An 18799-nucleotide genomic window follows, 5' to 3' on the forward strand; every position below is an offset into this window, starting at 1 on the left:
CTTGTTTTCTGTTTGAAAGGGCTAAACCAAAAGTCCTTATTATTTGTTATTTATTTATTAAACAAATTTACGTATATGAGCATCATCACCACAATGTGAATGACAGGCACAAAAAAATGGGACACCAGAGGATGCAACGTATTGGAGATAGACAACCGACCCCAAAAGGGTGAAAGAGAACTAATCTGCCCTCAGGGAGATATTTGCACTCTTCCAGGTAATTTTTGCCAATTTCCTTTGCTTCCCATTGCTGCAGCTGTCCCATTATAAAAATGTCTTCGCTGCAGAAAGAGCAATTTTGTTTTCATAATGTATAGATGTTTTCATCAAAATTGTCCCAAGATGGTTCCCATTAACATCATTAAAAGTAACAAAACAATAAAACTAATCAGCCAGGCAAAGGTGAAATACAGTAGTATAGGAACCACTTGGTATTTATTAGTAATTAAGACATCAAAATAGTTAAGTCTTCTTGTTGTTGTTGTTAGTTGCGAAGTCGTGTCCGACCCATCGCGACACTATGGACAATGTTCCTCCAGGCTTTCCTGTCCTCTACCATTTTCTGGAGTCCATTTAGGCTCACGCCTACTGCTTCAGTGACTCCATCCAGCCACTTCATTCTCTGTCGTCCCTTCTTCTCTTGCCCTCAATCTTTCCCAGCATTAGGCTCTTCTCCAGTGAGTCCTTCCTCCTCATTAGGTGGCCAAAGTATTTGAGTTTTAGCTTCAGGATCTGGCCTTCTAAAGAGCAGTCAGGGTTGATCTCCTCTAGGACTGACCGGTTTGATCGCCTTGCAGTCCAAGGAACTCGCAGGAGTCTTCTCCAGCACCAGAGTTCAAAGGCCTCAATTCTTTTGCACTCAGCCTTTCTTATGGTCCAACTTTCACTGCCATACATTGCAACTGGGAAGACCATAGCCTTGACTATACGCACTTTTGTTGACAGGGTGATGTCTCTGCTTTTTAGTGTGCTGTCTAGATTTGCCATGGCTTTCCTCCCCAGGAGCAAGCGTCTTTTAATTTCTTGACTACAGTCCCCATCTGCAGAGATCTTGGAGCCCAGGAAAATAAAATCTGTCACTACCTCCATTTCTTCCCCATCTATTTGCCAGGAATTGAGAGGGCCGGATGCCATGATCTTGGTTTTCTTAATGTTTAGTTTTAACCCAACTTTTGCACTCTCCTTCTTCACTCGCAACAAGATTTGATTTTGCTGTTTCCTAAGAGGTAACGTGGAATATGCTACATGAGTTCCTTTGGTGAGCGAATTCCAGAAATGAGACATCATAGCTATTCCAGTAGTGGATAAGTAAGAAAAAAGCTTGGGAGATGGACATGGTGATAGGAAACCAGTTCTGGAAATATATAAACCAAAGTAATAGCTCTGGTGTTTCAGATGTACAGTATAACCAATGCATTTTTCTTTGGACATCAAGGTGACTAACGGAGGCAAGACATGAAAACAAACACTTTTTCTAATCCATGTTTTCTATCAACTGGAATTGAGAGACACGTATGTTCCCTGGATGTTGAAACAAGCATGTAAACCTTTGATAGATGATACTGAGTGACACAGGCCTATTAATACCAGCTTTTGAACTGAGTTACAGTGGAAACACTGTGATTCTAAGCCAATTTTGATTAAGTTTACATGTTTTATTATTTATTTATTTTTCACATTCCTGAAGTACCCATCTCCCTCAAAGAGGGACTGGGCAGTGTACAATAGAAAGCCAAAATATACAGTGAGGGGGGAAAATATTTGATCCCCTGCTGATTTTGTACCTTTGCCCACTGACAAAGAAATGATCTGTCTATAATTCTAATGGTAGGTTTATTTTAACAGTGAGAGACAAAATAACAACAAAAAATCCTGAAAAATGCATTTCAAAAAAGTTATAAATTGCATTTTAATGAGTGAAATAAGTATTTGATCCTCTACCAATCAGCAAGATTTCTGGCTTCCAGGTGTTTTTTATACAGGTAACGAGCTGAGATTAGGAGCAGTCTCTTAAATTGTTACCTGTGTAAAAGACACCTGTCCACAGAAACAATCAATTAGATTCCAAACTCTCCACCATGACCAATATCAAAGAGCTGTCCAAGGATGTCAGGGACAAGATTGTACACCTACACAAGGCTGGAATGGGCTACAAGACTATCACAAAGCAACTTGGTGATAAGGTGACAACAGTTGGTGTGATTATTTCCAAATGGAAGAAACACAAAATAACTGTCAATCTTCCTGGAGCTCCATGCAAGATCTCACCTTGTGGAGTTTCAATGATCATGAGAATGGTGAGGAATCAGCCCAGAACTACATGGCAGGATCTTGTCAATGAACTCAAGGCAACTGGGACCATAGTCACCAAGAAAACTATTGGTAACACATTATGCTGTGAAGGACTGAAATACTATAGCACCTGCAAGGTCCCCCTGCTCAAGAAAGCACACGTACAGGCCAATGAACATCTGAATGATTCAGAGAACTGAGTGAAAGTGTTGTGGTCAGTTGAGAACAAAATCGAGCTCTTTGGCATCAACTCAACTTGGCTTGTTAGGAGGAGGAGGAATCCTGCCTGTGACCCCAAGAACACAATTCCCACAGTCAAACATGGAGGTGGAAGCATTATGCTTTGGGGGTGTTTTTCTGCTAAGGGGACAGGACAACTTCACTGCATCAAAGGGATGATGGACAGGGCCATGTACCATCAAATCTTGGGTGAGAACCACCTTCCCTCAGCCAGGGCATTGAAAATGGGTCATGGATGGGTTTTCCAGCATGACAATGACCCAAGGCAAGGCAACAAAGGAGTGGCTCAAGAAAAAGCACATTAAGGTCCTGGAGTGGCCTAGCCAGTCTCCAGACCTTAATCCCACAGAAAATCTGTGGAGGGAGCCAAAGGTTCGAACTGTCAAACGTCAGCCTCAACACCTTAATTACTTGGAGAGAATCCGCAAAGAGGAGTGGGACAAAATCCCTCCTGAGATGTGTGCAAACCTGGTGGCCAACTACAAGAAATGTCTGACCTCTGTGATTGCCAACAAGGGTTTTGCCACCAAGTACTAAGTCATGTTTTGCGAAGGGGTCAAATACTTATTTCACTCATTAAAATGCAAATCAATTTATAACTTTTTTGAAATGAATTTTTCTGGATTATTTTTTTTGTTACTCTGTCTCTCACTAAACCTACCATTAAAATTATAGAGTGATCATTTCTTTGTCAGTGGGCAAATGTACAAAATCAGCAGGGGATGAAATAATTTTTCTCCTCACTATATAAAATTAAAATGTTTAGAATTAAAATTTTAAAAGGGAAACACAGTGAAACATTAGTGAAAAGTTATTTAAAAATCCAAAGGGAAGGTTCTTATGGCACCAACCAGTCCCATAATTCCATGCTCCTTTGAGCTCCCCATTCAAGACCCCTAAACCATGTTTTAACTCCTTTTTAGAAGGCCAAAAGAGTCATGGCCTGCCTTACCTCCAGGGACAGAATATTGCACGGGGCAGAGACAATGGCAGCAAAGGCTTTCTTCCTAGACACCACCAGTTGGATTTCTTTAACTGTCAGTGTCTGCAACCTACCATTCCTGCCTGACCGGGTAGGACGGGCAAACGTTCACACTACGCAGCGGGAGGTGAGGATTTCTTGAACATGCCTCAGCAACTAATTAAGCTCCAGATGCTAACTTTTCCCACAAAATTAAACATTAAAAATGAGACTAGATTCTTTCTTGGTATCACAGTTCTTCCCAAGTTAGTATTACAAAGATCGCCACAATTTTCCTTTAATTGTATCTGTCTATAGTTGGATTTAATAAACATTTTTTGTGGAGAAGGAAGCTGAAAATCTCTGGGGTTCTTACCAGCATTAGTGTTCTATTAGACATCTCTCTATATAAACAGTTTGGTGTATGGTTAAGGCACCAGTCTAGAAACCAGGAGGCTGTGAGTTCTAGTCCCACCTTAGGCATGAAAGCCTACTTGGTGACTTAGGGCCAATCAGTCTCTTTCTCAGCCCAATTCACCTCACAAGGTTGTTGAGGTGGTAGGAGTAGGAAGGAATATTAAGATGTTCACTGCCTTGAGTTATTATTATGGTGGTATTAACAAGATCTTTAAAAAAATACCTCCATGCGTTTCAAAACAGTCACTGAAGAATGACTGTGAATGAAGGAAGCAGACTCAAATGAAAGCAATGAGGGTGTGGCAAAATCCGTATGCGTTAGTCTAAGTGAAAGAGGCAGAGATGATATTTATTGATGAATTAAAGCAAACATTTTTCACATATTGACTCCATTCTGAATCACCATGGAATAGGCAAAGAAGAAATGCTTCAAGCCACAGTACTGAGGGAGGGGAACATCTAAGCACCATGTGACTTCATTCTGTCTTCAGAGACTATGCCAGGACATTCCAATATCCATCTTCATCACCACAAGGTCTTGCCGCTGAAGTGCTCTCTGTATTGCAGCAGCCCTTTTTAAGTCATTGTGGAACATTTGTCTTAAAAAAAAACCCAGATTAAGAAAGGAACACAATTCTAAATGAACTGTGCATCAATACTGCATTTACTCAATAGTTGTTACAGACCAGAAGCAAATTGCTGGGTTCATTTACACAGCCACATAGCCATAGTCATTCCCATCCTGGAGCTTGAAAGAACTCCTGATTCTAAATCTTACTGTTCCAACAACACGCCCTCACTGTAATTCCAGAAAACATCTATGTTGTGCTCCTGTCTGTAAGGCTATAGCATGCTGTATGGGTTATGATAAGGGATTTTAACTGGGTGAAATTCAAATGTCTCTTTAGCAAATATTGGCAATAGTTGTCATACAAAATGGGTGTCAGGATAGTGCCATACAGCTTGTGACCACTCTGTTTTGTGTATACTTATCGCGATGCATCAAAATACAATAAATAAAATAGCTGTGAGAGTTCCAATCTTCCCTGTATGTAGAGTACTTGTGAATAAAGAGGAAGGCCCTGGGTCAACTCTCCATGCACCGAGGAAGACTCCTAGACCACTTATTTCACAGTATATCATGCATGGAACTGAAGAGGCAGGTTTGTAATGTCTATCTATAGCAGGGATGTCAAACTGCTGGTCTGTAGGCCAGACGCGTCATGACAAAACCATGCCCATCTCATTGCTGGCAATGGGGAAAAAGCTCCAATATGTTGCGTGATGTCACGTGACATCGGGAGTTTGACATGTCTGATCTATAGGGTGCTTTGATTGGCATGACCTCTTGATTCAGGCAGCAATCACTTTTAGGTCAATTGGTCTACCTATCCATTAGGGGAAAAAAGTAATTGGAGGCACATTCATAATTGTTACAGCCACAGCCAAGAGCCTTTAATAAACCTGAGATAAGAAACAGTACTGTAATGGGTGGCATATATTCTATGAATTTCAATTTAAGTTGAAATCACACCATTTAAACCAAGAAAAATACATGATATTTGAGTTACAGTCTAGCAACTTAGTAATTCTCACAAGCCAATCGCCCATAAATGCTAGGAAATACAAGAGTCAGAATGTAACATTTTTTGCCATGAATGAATGTCTGTTCCAGGAACTAAATGCCTGCTAAAGTATGTCACTCTTCCACAAATTATTCTGTGGGAAAACATTTGGAATTAACACCCCTTTAAAAGAATCCAGTTGAATAGGATCAAAGTGTGAGAGTTCTTTCAGCCAGAGAATGACTGTGCTGATATTATAGATGATTTAAAGAAATCAGAATGTTATCAAGCTTGAGGCAGAAGTGATGGAAAGGAAGAAAAATTGTTTTCTACTTCACAAACCACCCAAAGAAGGGAAAAGGCATATGGAGACATTTTGCTAAGAATGTATCCATGTACCTGAACAAAGGCACAGATTGTTTTAAGCTGGTTTGGAAAAAAGCATTAACTTGCACAAACTGATTTTATCAGGGTCTTCCCACACCTAAGACTAGAAACATTAGGATGACAGTTCTTGATCCAGCATTTAAAAAAAAGCAGATGCTGTGTCATCTCCAAAGGAAATTTAGCCAAATCCTATGTATTGTAATAATACAAGAATCTGCTTGATTCTATTACTAGGCATTTTATCCTATGCCCACTGACTATTCTTGCTGTATCTGTTCTCTCTTCTTTTAATATAATTTCATTATACCAACATGTACTGAGGTTTGTTCATCCAGATTTTTTAATCTGTTTATTTTATTTATTAGACTTATGTGTCGATTCTTTTTCTCAGAACTGTACTTCCAATATCATCCCTTTTTTCTTGCTTTTGTTGACATGCTACATCCCATCCTGGAAAATCCTTAACTCCATCTTTCCTTAAACAGAAGTCATGCATTTTAATAAACATATTTTTGTAGGAAAAAAAGCAAACTAGATGCAAAGGGATAATTTTAGCCCACCCAGAATGTTAGGGGAATGGAGTCAACTGCTTGAAACAATGAAGCACAGTAACCTAAAGCAAGGAAAAGCTGAGTTCACCTTCTCCTTCCTGGTGTAAAGAACAGGCTTCCTTTTCCCAGCCTATAAATAAACACAACTATTTTTATGTTGGAACAAGAAGGTTAGCTATATGAATATTTATGCCAAATACATCCAGTACTCTCGGTCAGTAAAGCAGGCTGAGAATTCTAGACATTTCCTTCCTTCCTTCCTTCCTTCCTTCCTTCCTTCCTTCCTTCCTTCCTTCCTTCCTTCCTCCCCTTCCCTTCCCTCTTTGTCATTCTGTCATTATCTTCCTCCCTCCTCCTTCAAATTCCTGCCAGCCTCCCCATGTACTTTGTTTATAGGAAGGAAGTTATTGGGAAAGCCACCAGAAGTTGCAAGTCCAGCAGGCAGGCAAATGGCTGCTGCCAGGTGGAGAGAGAGTGGGGGGGAGTGTCTGTGGAGTGCAGGTAAAAAATAACCATGAGGTGCATGACAAGTTTCATAACACTTGGGAAGGATACCTGGAGGTGCATGAGAGTTGCTATGCGGGTTGGGTAGGGGCATAGGATAGGGCGCAGGTCAAGAAATGCTTGTGGGGCTTACAGAGGTGCTGTCTCAATCAGGAATGGCCTATGTGCATGGGTTGGGAAGGGTGCCAGGCAGTGCTTAAGAGTATGCAAGAGGTGCCTTACATGGACTGCACATGGGGGAGTGGCAGCATGGATCAGGAAGGGTGTGGGGGGTGCCCAAGAAGTAACACATGGGTGAGGGAAGAAGCACAAAAGAGAAATGTGTGTGGGCTGCCCACGAGATGATGCACAGGTCAGGGAAGGCATGCAGGGGGCAGTGCAAATCAGGGAGGGTTGGCAGAAGTGTGCAAGGAGTCTGGGGAAGCATGTGCGGGGTGGGAGGGTTCCTTCCTCCTCCCTTTTCCTTTCCAGCAGGCACATAAATGGTTGCTCCTGGGTGGGAAATGGAATGAGATGTTGTGAGTCTGACTGAGAAACTGTCACTTTGAAAATGACGACCACATGACTGCAACAGCAGCAGCCAGTACCACTGAAACAGCCACAACTTTCCAAATTTCACTCCCTTGGGAGTCATGGGTCCCAGATTTTGGACACATTCTGTAAATCGGCTCATTTGAAGTACCCTGGTTTAAAAATGGTTGCCCTGTGATGTACTCTTTTTGCTCAGTTAAAAGTCATGACAGTGAGTTTTAACAGTATATAGATAGTGTACCGCCTCAAATGGTGGCAATGGATCAGCCATAATAAATCAGGGATCCCAAGGGTGTTATCTAACCCAACTAGCTAAAATGGAACTCGGAGACCCTGATTCTACACTCCTGTACCCCAACCCAAAAGTTAAGGGAGGAAAGCCTTAAATAGAGAGAGCAAGATGCTCTCTATGGTGCATAGAAGGGTTTGGGCACCTAAAGTAATACAAAGTTTTTCAATAAATTATATTTGTAATGTAAATTGTTCCAATTAGCATTGTTATAAAAATATCTTGGTCCATTATGAATATAAACCATACATTCTTAATGTCATAAATCACACATTTTCCATTTGCATCTAGAATCCTCTGTCCTCAAAGCTTCACAATATTTTTACACAATGTTGTCATGAATATATACAGTTCATCCAGAAGAGCTGGGGAGTGACAGAGCAGCTGTCTGGAGTGCTTTCCTATCAATATGTCATTTAGTTTGTGCCACTGGGTTGTTAGCTATCATATGCCACAGCATATGTCACGGCAACCTTATCCAAACATGGGCAGCTTGGCATGATGATACACAGTAAGCTTGGAACGGCTATTGGTAGGCATCTTACAGTACAATCCAAAACCAAGAATACATCCATCAGCTGACATAAACTGATTTAATGCACCTTATTTTTAGAAAAGATATTTAATAAATTACCCAGAATCATTTGAAAGGTTATGTAAATATTGTTCAAGCCAAGAACTGTAGATTTAGATCACCTTTTTAATGAATAGCTCTACATCTTTAGACAAATAATGAAAAAGGAATGTTGATATAATTCATTGATACAGGTAAGCCAAGACTTTTCTGTGAAATCTTGAATGATCCACTGCTCTACAGCAAGACTGTAGACAATGCCAATATAGTAGATTTACTATACTGAGTAGCCTTACTCAGTGAAATAGTGGGCATGTATGCAAAAAAAATATATTCTGCCAAAAGACAGTAAGAAGGAATTTTTTAAGGATTGAATAAAACAATTAAAATTTAAATTGCTAAGGCTTCAAATGTTTAATGGGGAGATAGATTTAATGTCAACAAATGACAACAGATAAAACAATTGGCAATGAAGATATCAAAATGGTGGATAGCTTCTGCCTTTTAGGATCAATTATGAACTGTAAAGGAACAAGCAGTCAAGAAATAGCAAACTGCAGATTAGCACTTAGTAGAGCAGCCATAATGGCCTTGGAAAAAATAACTGAATGCCGAGGTGTGTCTATACCTACAAAAATTGTGCAACTGTGGTATTCTCTATGATACTCTTCTGAGGTGAAAAGTGGACCTTGAAGAAGCAGGATAGGAAGAGTATTGATTCTTTTGAACTTTGGTGTTGGGGAAGACTCCTGAGAATTCCACAGACAGACCAAAAAAAACCCCACAACACCAGATCATTGAACAAATCAATCAAGAATTCTCACTCAAGGCACAAATGACTGGTCTCAAATTATCCTACTTCAGACATATTATGAAAAAAACCTAGCTCTCTCTCTAATGCTGGAAAAGATGGAAGGAAAGAGAAGAAAAAGAGCAAATGGATGGATTTAATTACAATAGAAATGGGTGCTATCTTGGTAGACTTGAAAAATTAGGTTAGGGACAGATTGTCATGGAGAAGGCCTATTTATGTAATCACTAGAAATTGAAAACAACGATGGCACATAATCAATAGCAGTTAATGCGCCTCATATCTGGAGCATGATTGAATTCATCTTTCTGAATGCTCATGCACTCAAAGGGATGCAACATATAAAATCCTTCATAACTTTAAAGTAGTCCTAGTAGTCCTTCATTTACCACAGCAATAGGGATCATAATTTCAGTGGCTAAGTGACCCACTGTACAATGCGACCACACCATTTAGCAACAACAGTCCCCACAGTTTAACACCATCACAATTCCCTATATGGTGTAACTTGAAAAATCTTACATTACAAATGGGGTTTGCTTAAGGAGTAGTTGTGCAACTTGTTTAACATGTGTGTGAAGACTGCATCTATGCCTGACAACTGAATAAATGTTCCCTGTACAAAGAGAAAGGGAGCAAGAGTAAATGCAAAAACTACCAGTTCAGACGTTATTTGTATAGTGCAACAAGTGCAGGAGAATTTATTTATAAATTGTGCACAGGAAGATGACTGCTAGAATTCTGTTTGAAAAAGTATAAGGTGTGTCAATAAGCATAATTTTAGAAGCACACTGAAGATTTATGAGGGACAAGGCATATACAAACCATTTTGTTCTTCACTGAGAAATGTATCCATGTCCAAAAGAAAATTCTGTTGTCATTTGTTGATTTTAGAAGTATATCATAAAATGAATAGGTTTGAATTACGGACTTTTTTGTGCAAATAAGGAGTTGAAGACTGATTACTAAATAAGCTAAGAATAGCTTATGATGAAACTAAAACGTGAGACTAAATGGAACACTTAGAAAATGGTTCAACATAGTGAAGAAGGAAAGAGAAGACAGGTGATGCCACTTTGGTTGTTTAATGTATTTATGAATACATCGAAAAGGAACATTTTTGCTCATATTAGGGGTGTATTGATCTATGTATACTTAGTAGTATATAGATGATATACAGAATATAAACGCAAATGCCTGAGAATGTGAATGATTTGCAGCAAATCGTAGACTGCAAATTGAAGCTGAGGAATTTGGATCTGAAAATTAACATATCAAAGACTAAGAAAAATAGAGTGAACGGCAAATAATACATAAATGACAACAAAAACTAGATGATATAGATTAATCAATGTACTAGGTAGAAAGCTTACTAAAATGGATGGACAAGTTTTAACATGTGCAACTGCTGATAAAAAGGTAAAAGAGGGTATAGAATCTGTTACAAGGAATAAATGTTGATTGAAAGAAGAGAAATTGGCTATGTATAAGAGCATTCTTATGCCCACATTTTTATATGGAAGTAAGAACTAGGCACATGAGTAAAAGCAAAGAAATTGAATGTCTTAGGAATGTAATGCTTAAGGTGTACATGTAGTAAAATAAAAAAAGAAATAGGGTCAATAATTAACGATGATATGCAATTAGTGGGAAGTAGCCAGTCAAACAAAGGAACAGGAAGACAAGTGCAATATTAGGTATAAAGAATGATTCTGATTTTATTTATTTATTTTATTTTATTTTATTGGATTTATATACCGCCCTTTCCCGCAGGACTCAGGGCGGTTTACAGGGTATTTAAAACAAGAAATACAAAAGTTAAAAACAATTAAAAATAATTACAACAGTCCCTGAAAAAGTAAAAAACCCCAATTAAAATTAAAAATTAAAATTCTCAGCCTGATTGCATGTTCTCTATACAATGCCCTGAAATGATGGTATAGAATTAAAACTTACAAAGAAGAAATGAAGAAAGGGATAAAGATACCAAATAATAATAAAAATCACTCTCAAATTATCCTTCGTGGCAACAAAGAAAGATAAAAATAAAGATTCTGCAAAAAATATTCATATTAATTTGCTTGAGAGTAGCGTGTTCACTTTCATCCTACATCCAAATTGGAGGAAAAAAATATGTCAAATATTATCCTTGTGGGAGGATTCAGGAAGATCTCAGTTTAAAGGCCAATATGCAATCTGAAGGCCCACAATACTGCTTTGAATTACATAAAAGATCAGAAAAAACTCAAATCCTGCACTGAAATTTGCCAAGGCAAAAATAATAATAAAAAATACAGACACAGATACTTACTAATTGCTCCTGTAAAGGTTGGCTGGGTAAGGTCTTTTGGCACCTTTCTGTAAATATCAAACCTGTAAAACATACCAAAAAAATATATCCACAAACATTATAAAACAGGTGGAACATTTCATGATTCAGAGTCTACAATACTACAAATATTTCTATTAATGGTTCCAACATTATAATTATTCATTTTTCACCACTTTTTTGTTCTCTCATATAAGGGAACAACCACATTTTTTAAAAATTCCACCTATGGCCAGTCAGGTCTGATGAAAAGAACAAGGGAAAGAGAGAATGGAGAGATGCCATTTTTTCCTTCTGCCTCTCCACACTCACTCATTAAGCCCAGAAGCAGACCCCTTAACTGTGCTTATTAGTGAGTTCGTTCAGTGCAAGAAAAGCCATCAACAGCTCTCTACCAGCCTGTTATTCATGTGGCCCCATTTCAGATGACCTACAGTATTTCCATTATGAGTTCTTTCAAGCAGATCAGGCTGGGAAAACCTTTTGTTGGTTTAGTTCACTTCCTTGTTTATCTAGAGCTGTGGTGGCGAACCTATGGCACGGGTGCCATAGATGGCACACAGAACCCTCTCTATGGGCAGTTGCGCCATCACCCCAGTCCTAGGCCTTCAGCTGGGTTTTATAAAACCTTTTCGCTTTAGGCCTCCGCCGCCATGTACACAAAAAAAAGGTTCAATCAATCAATCAATTTCAACTTCTCGCGGGGAAAAAAGTTCTCGCAAAGTTGGAATTGATTGATTGAACTTTTTACTCCCACCCAGTCTGCTGTTACCACTGCAGCCATGCCCACTCAATGGGCCCACCCACCCAATTGGCCACACCCACCCAAAGAGCCATGCCCACCCGGCACCCGATGATACATAAGTGGGTTTTGGGTTGCAGTTTGGGCACTCGGTCTCTAAAAGGGTCGCCATCACTGATCTAGAGGCTACACTACAGAATAATTTCCACTGATTTCAAAACTTTTTTTTAAAATGAACACTTCTCCAAATAGGTTGTTTTGTTGCTGAATGCTGAGGATGTGATCTCAGACAATTTGCAAGTTACCACTTAAGCGCCCCACAAGGCAATGAACGTATTTCTGGGATGCATCCCTGCAGGTGAGATTTTATTGGACTGAATATTACTTGGTTCATACAAATCTGAAATGCTGAGGAGAATGTTTCTCCCTAAGAATGCCCACTTTCTATTTCCATAGGGAATCTGTATTGGGGAACATTCAGAGCAGTGGGCTAATGCCTCCTTAAGTAACACCAGCTGCCTGCAATTAGTGCAGGTTCGCATCCCACCAGGCTCAAGGTTGACTCAGCCTTCCATCCTTCCGAGGTAGGTAAAATGAGGACCCAGATTGTTGGGGGCAATAAGCTGACTTTGTAATAATACCGCTGGGGTGTGTGTGAAAACCCTAATAAGCAGGCATATACATAGAATGAAGGCTACTGCTAAGCTTGTAAGCCGCCCTGAGTCTTCGGAGAAGGGCGGGATATAAATGCAATTAAAATAAAAAAAATAAAAATAAATAAATTCCATTCTCCACTTGTAGTTTGAGGTGGTGGGCCCCAGAAACAGTTGATTATTAAACAAGGACCCCTAGAGGCTCCAGTTAATCTCACTGGAGTGTGGAATTAAGGAATAAAAACAAAGTTGAGAACCAGTTACAGTATAACAGTTATGGATTACTGTTTGTAAGAATCGCTGGCATAGATAGTGCAGTACTTTAAAAAGTTATAATCAAATGTGAAAAAACCCTTTCTCCAAAGGAGTTAAAAATCAAAACTACTCATGGGAAAGAAAAACAAAAACAGAAAAGGCAACAGATAAGGTTTTGTTTTTTTAAAGACAACTTTGTTTCAGAAACAATTAAGATAGCGATATTGAAGGGTAAAAGTCTGCTTTTCTTCAATCTCTTCTTTATGTCTATGATTTCTCCTCCTCTACAGATTTCTGATCTTCCACACACTTGTAATATAATTTATATTAGGTTTAAGAAATAATCATTGCAATGGATTACTATCATTTGGTTTTGTACAAATAGGCCACCATCTTGACTGACTACCTGTCTACTGTACAATTCTATAAACAGTGTATAACTCAGATAATTCTTTAATAGTTGACAACCTCCTCTACTTAAAAAAATGAAAAACTAAAAATGTTAAATGTTGCCTAAATTTAGTCATCAAGCCCAAGCCAGCAATCCTGCATGACAAAACATGAATATGGCAAGAAATAATTATGCCCAGCTACCTACGCAAGGTCTACATGCAAGTGAGAAATGAAAAGACAACTTTAGTTACAATATGTAGGACATCGTCTTGATGCAACACAAAAAGGTTCTGAAGATTAAGTATGTTGCCTTGAGAATGCTTATGTATAGCTAAAAAAAAAAGATCCAGTGCCTTTCAATGCTTATTAATTTGCCTGGAGAAAATATAACTTTCTGCATTTCTGACCATGACACATTTCTTTGCCAGGAGATGGGAGGGACATTTGGGGAAGTATATGCATGCAAACCTGGAGTCACCACATGACAGATGCACATGAACAAAAGCCTTTAACATTTGACATTATCAAAGCTATATACTGCATTTTGTACAACCTGATTCATCTTTCCTCTCATTGAAAATAATATTCTTCCATAAAATAGCCCATTTATGGGCCTGCAGATTCCCTGGGAACATCTGGAAAGTACTGTTTACATTCTTTCCACACAGACCACGGTAACAGCAGCATATGATAAAGAGCCTCATAGCAGCTTATGACATCATGGCCTCCTAGGCAGAGGAAATAGCTGAACTTCTTGCTCACAGCCCATTAAAACCTCAACACTGGCGTCGTCTCACTAAAATGACAATAATGCCTTAGTAAACCTGGTGAGGAAGCCAAAAAGGAAAGAGGCGCTTTGGAGTCTAACTAAATTATTGGAAACAGGAAATAGCTCTAGGCTGAAAGCAGTAAAAATAACACCATATGGACACTATAAAAGGAAGCATGTTTTTTGAGCAAGAGACAATCTATTGCAAAAATTTTAAAAATAGTGCCAATGTTTCTGGATTAATAAGTGGTGATTTAAAAAGAAAAATGTTGTCTTCTTTGGCACATAGTCTCTTCTTCTTGGTATTTTTCACTCTAATCTCAGATTTTTATCTGTAGAATGTCACCAGGAAAAACACATTAGACTAGATTTTTGGGGTGGGGAATGTATTAATTGTAATGACAGACAGACACACACTTCATTTATCTATTTTTTTGAAAAACATACATAAAGAAGCCCTGTTAGCTAAACCAAATGTTGCTATTATTTTTCACTGGAAATCTAGCTAGGCTTTAAGGCATATAAAACTTGTAATTGACAATATTTAGAAGCTAGAATCAGACTTTCAAGATTGCATAAAGGGTTAGGGTGGGGTTGGCAGGTGGAATGATAAACAATTCATAATATAATAGAAATACTGCATCTCAGTGTCTACCGCACATACATAACTTGTAGCATTTTCATGACGCATTTTTGCATGTGCATCACTTCAGCATCACTACAATACACACTGGACACTGCTGAACTGTTACAGGAAAAGTCACTGAATAGATTTCAAGTTCTGATATCTTAACATTGTGATCATAAATGATAAAACAGGTACCACGGAACTCAGGAGGACTAACTTAGTTGAACACACTGTTCAAATGAATGATTGACACATTGCAATATAGGTAAATCTTTTCTGTGCTTTAGAGCATAGTGAAATTTTTGTCCTTTCCTCCTTCTGCCAGAGACCCTCAGATCTGTCCCACTCCTGCCCAGGCCCCCATAGGCACCCTTGATGCAAACGATGTAGAGGTGGCCATGCCCACCCAGTAGGCCATACACACTCTAGCCACGCCCACCCAGTAGGCCATGCCCACCTGGCCCCTTGAGGGCAACCGCAATGCTGATGCGGCCCTCAATGAAATTGAGTTTGACACCCCTGGCCTATTGTATCACTACATGCATTATTATTATCCTGGTTTTCCCTTTTTTATTTGGAAAAGAAAAAGCATAGACAAAATGAATTGAATTCCTCCACTGAAGAAGAGCCTAATGCTGGGAAAGATTGAGGGCAATAGAAGAATGAGACGACAGGGAATGAGGTGGCTGGATGGAGTCACTGAAGCAGTAGGCGTGAGCTTAAATGGACTCCAGAAGATGGTAGAGGACAGAAAAGCCTGGAGGAACGTTGTCCATGGGGTCACGATGGGTCGGACACGACTTCACAACTAACAACAACAACAAAATGCTACAGCTGGCAGTGATTGTGCCAGCCATTACCCATTTTTAGTCATCCATCCATCCATCCGGTCTCTTACAGTGTTATAGCCAGAATTCTATTTGAAATGTAGAAAATAAACATTACAAAAAGAAGATAAAACTAAACAACCAATATGGCAGGCTTTCTAAACAATTTTTTAAAATTATAATTATTCAAGGAGACTGAATCTTATTGGTTAGCTAAAAATATCTGTAGATAAAATAAATCTCAGGTCTACTATTGAATTCATTTCATCTCTAATTAGCAAGATTCCATGCCAAATAAGCATATTCAGTCCGCCATAGATTATCTCTAATAAACATTTTCATATTTCGTCAAATTTTGAGGTTTCCATTAGGAATGAAAAAATGTTTATTTTAGAACAAAAAGGTTTAAATATTATACAATATGAAATTGGCCTACTGTAATGTCTATTGCCCTTGACTTATACAAAGTACTGTATTTGGGAAAATGCATAAAAATGCTGCATTATGAATAATCACAAAGAAAATATTGTGTATTAGTTAGTCTATACACAAAAGAATTATGAACTAAGGCTAACTGTAACTAATATTTTATATTGAGAAAAACTGGATTAATTAGCAAATGAAGAGCTTTTTAAATAATCTGCAAAAAAATGACATAATGATAGAAACAAAATCCAGCTATACTGATTTTGGCTGGATTTAAACAGAATGGGATAACTTTAGTTCATCAAGCTTGCTTATATTTTGCTGTTATACATAGATGGTGCCATTGTAGCAGAGCAAGATTCACACTCAGAAAATTATTTGTTTTCATGTGCCAATAGTGGCAAGTGGAGATAATGAAGGGTGCCTCACGTAGCCCAAATCAGAGTTACTCTTAGTTATTTACATTATATAAGTAGTCCTCGACTTACAACAGTTCATTTAGCGATCGTTCAAAGTTACAACAGCACTGAAAAAAGTGACTTATGACCAGTGGTGGGATTCATATATGTGAACAACTGGTTCTCTGTGTGGATGCTGCTTCCAGAAGTCCATTCTGGGCCTGGGCAACAAAAAATTAGCTACCGGTTCTGCTGAAGTGGTGTGAACCAGCTGAATCCCACCACTGCTTATGACCCTTTTCACAGTTACAACCTTTGCAGCATCCCCATTGCTCACTTTTTGCAATCTTCTGACAAGCAAAATCAATGGGGAAGCCAGATTCACTTAACAACCAGATTATTAACTTATCAATGGCACTGAACAACTGTCTCAAGAAATGTCGTAAAATGGGGCAAAACTCACTTAACAAATGTCTTATTTAGCAACAGAAACTTTGGGCTCAATTGTGGTTGTAAATCAAGGAACACCAATACTAGTAAGGGAGGAAGCCTTATAAGCCTTAGGAGGTAGAAAAACAGGCAAACAATCTCTTTCATCGAACTCTGACAAATGTTGATGATTGAAAAAAACAAAAACCACATATTTCAAATAAGGCAATATTATTCATATTTCCATACAGTAAATTAATGTTGGTGTCTGTTTCATATTAGTAGAAAAGACAGTATTTTAAAATAAAAATAAAAAAGAACAACACTTAAAAATCTGGGCTAGGGCATAATATATTGTAGCTTGCTAAGTTTTGTGAATTCCCGAAGCCCATATCCCCAAAATGTAGTCAACAAATCTACCAGCATAACACACAATCAGGTCATCGGATTGATGCACAAGGTGGTAAGAAGGACAGTTGTTAGAACTAAAAGTGCTCATGGGACTGTATGTTCGCTATCTAGAACTAGCCAATCTGAGCCCAGCATACTGCTTAACTGCTTTCTCAGGCTCATTTCTCCCTCCACATACAAGTGAATCATTCTGGTGAGTCACTGAAAAGGCTAATTTCTTTGCCACCTACACTCTACAAGTTCCCAAATAAAACTGAGATGGGGGCATGGAGAAAGGCCCAGAAGACTAATGTATGGTACAAAATGTATAGTACTTATTTCCTGAACTAAGAGCCCATTGTTCTTTTTTTAACCATAGGTACCCTTACATCTCAGATTTATATATATATGACAAAGTTCCCTTTGCAGCAAAGGAGACATTAAACACAAGCTATTTTTAACTATGGCTCTCAAAAAAGAAAAAGACATTAATTTCTGAATTCAGCTAAAAGAGCTGAATCCAGATCTTTCATTTTACATTAAAAAAAATCTTGGTGAATACGGCAATTTCTTGTTGAAAAAAATGTTTTATTTAACGTAGGTCATCGTATAAGCTTTATCTTTAACAATTTTAAAGATAAAGATAAATTTAGCCATTTTTAACACTTTCCAGCTAATTAACATAGAAAATCATATTCTTGCCTTAGTAGTCACAAAAAAGCCCTGTGAGTGGCCGAGACCTCTCCAGTATTGCAGGTCAAGGAACATATTTTATGTGTCTGTCATTTGTGGATGGTTGCATTGGTGTTCTGTTTATATTTCTGCAAATGTAACATTCTGGCTAGGGGGCACTCCAACAGCAAAGCACAGAACAGGAATCAACCAATCAGCATGCAGGATGTGCACCTCTGCACAATGCACAGTTGGCATTTGGGAGGTGTGCGCATTGGCCTGTCTGCAGCCATCTGCAAACTATGCTTACCCATCAACCCCTTTGCACTGTAGGTATTTGATGATGCCTAAAGGCAGGCAACTCTAAATCAAGCTTCATTCTAATTGCAGATGTACGGTAGTTCATTTGCTCTCGTCTTCCTGTCTATACAACTTTTTATCCATCAGAAATAGATAGCATGGCATTATGCTTGAACTAAGCTCCTTGCTTGTGGTGATCTTGAATTAGTCAGGGAATAAAATAAATCAGTACCCCGGTTAAATATATTATTAATACAAAATTATTTACCTTTGCTTATGCAAACGGAAATAACAGGTGAGCAACAACAAAAAATGCATGGCCACTAGCATGCTGCTAATTAAAAGTAATCTAGAACATCATGAATCCTGATTTATAATGAGGTCTGAATGTAACCTGTACCCCCTTACCTATCTCCCTGCTCTATAGGCAACATCAGCCTTTGAGTTAGTGGCACAATTAGCAAAT

At 38.5% G+C, this 18799-nt stretch overlaps 1 protein-coding gene across 1 annotated transcript in view; it reads right to left on the reverse strand.

The window, feature by feature from the left end:
- ERGIC1 (endoplasmic reticulum-golgi intermediate compartment 1) overlaps window positions 1-18799 on the reverse strand; it is an 84252-nt gene that overhangs the window by 46114 nt on the left and 19339 nt on the right. The window contains exon 2 of the mRNA XM_083354119.1: window positions 11434-11495. Within this exon, the coding sequence (XP_083210245.1) occupies window positions 11434-11495 (62 nt within the window). The remainder of the gene's footprint in view (window positions 1-11433; window positions 11496-18799) is intronic.

This window comes from Vipera ursinii (genome assembly GCF_947247035.1).
Source record: "Vipera ursinii genome assembly, chromosome: 2".
Taxonomy (NCBI): Eukaryota; Metazoa; Chordata; class Lepidosauria; order Squamata; family Viperidae; genus Vipera; species Vipera ursinii.